The sequence below is a fragment of the Limulus polyphemus genome, unplaced genomic scaffold, assembly GCF_000517525.1.
Source record: "Limulus polyphemus unplaced genomic scaffold, Limulus_polyphemus-2.1.2 Scaffold2706, whole genome shotgun sequence".
Classification (NCBI taxonomy): Eukaryota; Metazoa; Arthropoda; class Merostomata; order Xiphosura; family Limulidae; genus Limulus; species Limulus polyphemus.
In genome coordinates this window covers 62,743-65,543 of record NW_013668316.1, presented here as the reverse complement: position 1 = coordinate 65,543, position 2,801 = coordinate 62,743, and the positions used below count along the sequence as shown (strand labels likewise).

General features: G+C 34.7%; 1 protein-coding gene and 1 long non-coding RNA gene across 3 annotated transcripts in view; one reads left to right on the top strand and one right to left on the bottom strand.

Moving 5' to 3' along the window:
- The window catches only part of LOC111087829, a 14,732-nt gene extending 13,502 nt beyond the window's left edge, over positions 1–1,230 (top strand). Inside the window, exon 3 of the long non-coding RNA XR_002612459.1 lies at positions 714–1,230. This is a non-coding gene — a long non-coding RNA (uncharacterized LOC111087829). The remainder of the gene's footprint in view (positions 1–713) is intronic.
- A 109-nt stretch (positions 1,231–1,339) lies between these two features.
- Positions 1,340–2,801, bottom strand: part of LOC106467689 (sarcoplasmic calcium-binding proteins I, III, and IV-like) — a 23,290-nt gene continuing 21,828 nt past the window's right edge. For both annotated transcript variants that reach the window (XM_013928067.2, XM_022395890.1), the window contains exons 6-7: positions 1,959–2,056; positions 1,340–1,610 (exon numbers count right to left, since the gene is read on the bottom strand). In XM_013928067.2, coding sequence (XP_013783521.1) covers positions 1,443–1,610; positions 1,959–2,056 — 266 coding nt within the window. In that variant the 3' untranslated portion in view covers positions 1,340–1,442. The remainder of the gene's footprint in view (positions 1,611–1,958; positions 2,057–2,801) is intronic.

Here is a 2,801-nt window from a genome sequence, read left to right as displayed (position 1 = left end):
GACGGCTAGCGCAGATAGCCCTCGTGTAGTTTTGCGCGAATTTCAAAACAAACAAACAAGCTTATTGATTAGCCGCAGGGCTATCTTTTATATATATGTTAAAGCACAACGTATTGTCCAACTAATTTTATCACATTAAAAGGTTGGAGGTGGTATAAATGAGGTGGACGAGATGCTAGGCGCAGAAACTAGACTGGAGATGGAGGTTTGTAACATCAGAGAGAAGATGCAGTAATTAAGATTGAGGTGATTTGAGCATGTGCAAAGGATAGGTTTGTTTTGAATTTCGCGCAAACCTACACAAAGGTTCTCTGCGCTAACCGTCCCTAATTTAGCAGTGATATACTAGAAGGAAGGCAACTAATAATCACCACCCACCGCCAACTCTTGGGCTACCCTTTTACCAACAAATAATGGGATTGACTGTAACATTATAAAGCCCCCAGGGTGAACATTTTTGGTGTGACAAGGATTCGAACTTGGCACCCGTAGATTGCGAGTCGAGCGCTCTGGCCATGCCGGGCCCTCGAATAAGGAACCGACTACAACTAACCAATATGACTATATAAAAATTCATTGCCAGTAAAGACTTCTTGCAACTTAATAGCAGACAGCTTCCTTAATTTTGAAAACTAATAATTTATAATAATTCAAAAATCTAAGATTCACGAACTAATTTTCTCATAAAATTTTTATTTGTTTCTTTATCGTAGCGCAAAGGCACCCCGAACTATCTGCTATGTCCACTGAGGGGAATGAAACCCCGATCTTAGTGTTGTACGGCCGTAAACTTACCGCTGACCCAACTGGGGGCCATCAAATCTTGGAAGGACAGGCCAAGGAAAGAAAGATTTTCGAAATTCATTTGACTGTTAGTTATTATTGTTATTTGCCTTGGATGAATGTGACCAAATTAAGCTATCAAGTGTAACCAATATTTCCTCACTGGCTGTGAATACGTTTTAAAGAAGTGCTTTATTTAAAAAAATGAAATAAAGTTCACGTGCCTAAAATCACCAATAACGGTTTTTTATAAAACATTTCAAATTTATTACTTTAAGTACTCTTTGTGATTAAGGAAACATAAGTCTGTGAGATCAATAAAAGCTATTACAAACACAAAGTAAGTTTTCGGATAACCCTAAAATGATCGACAATGTAATGTTAAACATTTGGAAATTATAAGATCGTATTTCATTTTCACTAGGTAGAGAGAGTCAAATGCGGAAGGAAATAAGCTTTGTAAATTTTCAGTTGAGTGACCATCATGACGTAGTTTTAAAAACCTAATCCTAGAGTCTTCCTCATCACGGGCTGAAATCTGATATAAAGATAAATCTATCGTAGAAAAAGATTAATATTTAATTTGCAATGAGTTACTACAAAACTTGAAATAGCACAACATTTAAAAAAAATCTTGAATTTAAGAAGTGTAAATGTGATCATTGACGTTTCTTGACCATTTTTTCTAATTCATCCATCACTGCAGAATCGAACGGACCACAGATGTATTTTCCTTGACTGTTTGCATCACTAGAAACCCAGTATTCATACACTAGGTCTTTAAACCTATCTGATGTCATGGCGTTACCGTTGCTTCTATCTTCATCCTGTAATAGATTAATTGTAAGTATTTGAGACTTTTACTGATTTTACTCATTTTGGTGCTCTAAACCTCTTCTCAATATTTCTGTTAATTTCAGGCATTGCCCTAATAATTGTAGGAGTAAAATATTATAGACTTAGTAACGTAAATATAGAAAAACAATATTAAGTAAAAACGTTTTCTAGAGAAACGTAATCAACAGTCTGAAGTACTATAGTTTACTTTTACGTTTTTGATTAAAGTATCACTAAAAAAAATTAAATGCTTTAGTACTGTGCTTTTTTTAAAACACAAATGTTTTAATTACTTGTAGATCTTACATTTTGTATTTGTACAGATCACAGGAACTTACATTTAACATAAACTGGAAACATTCTTGGGCTCGGTTAACATCCATATTTTGATTGGTGAGATACTTTTTGTAATCCTTAACACAGAACAAACCATCCTCTGTAAGAAATCAAACACTTGATTTTAGATTTACTTTGAAAAACATATGTACATAATTCAAATCAAATACAATTAAACGTACGACACAAATTAAACCTAACATGATTATAACGTAAACATGTATTTTTTAAAAAAGTGTATGGTTCAAGGGTCGGGTGTGGTCTAGTAATTAAAATACGTGCATTATAAATTCGAGAATTCATGGTTCGCGTACCGTTGTTGCACTTTGAGGTTGTGGATGCACTAAGAGTGACGGTCAAATCCCATTATTTTGATCAAGCAAGTGCAGCTCAAAAGTTGGCGTTGGATTATTGACTGGCTTCCTTCCCTTTAGTCTATTGGTAAAAAACTATGAACGGTTATGTGAAGATAGCCCTCTGTGTAGCTTTACGCGAAAAGTATAAAACATTATATCGTAAAGGTGAAATAAGATCAGTCATAATGTCACAATCAGCTGACACATACGACTCAAAACATACAAGTGTCCTATATTGATTAGAAACTACAGTGTAACCTAACTAATCGTTCTTACACAAGCTTTGTGGCCCAAATTTATGTAAATAGAAGATCTGAAAGGTTAACTTCAACGGGCGAAAAATTTGATGAGCGTTAATGCAGCATTATCAAAACATGCCTGTAGCCATACTAATGCGTGAACTCGGAACAATGCATAAGTCCGTTTTGTAGTGGAAATTGTAACACAGGCCTGCGAATTTAAACTTCATAAAAGTTGTTTTGGTTTTAA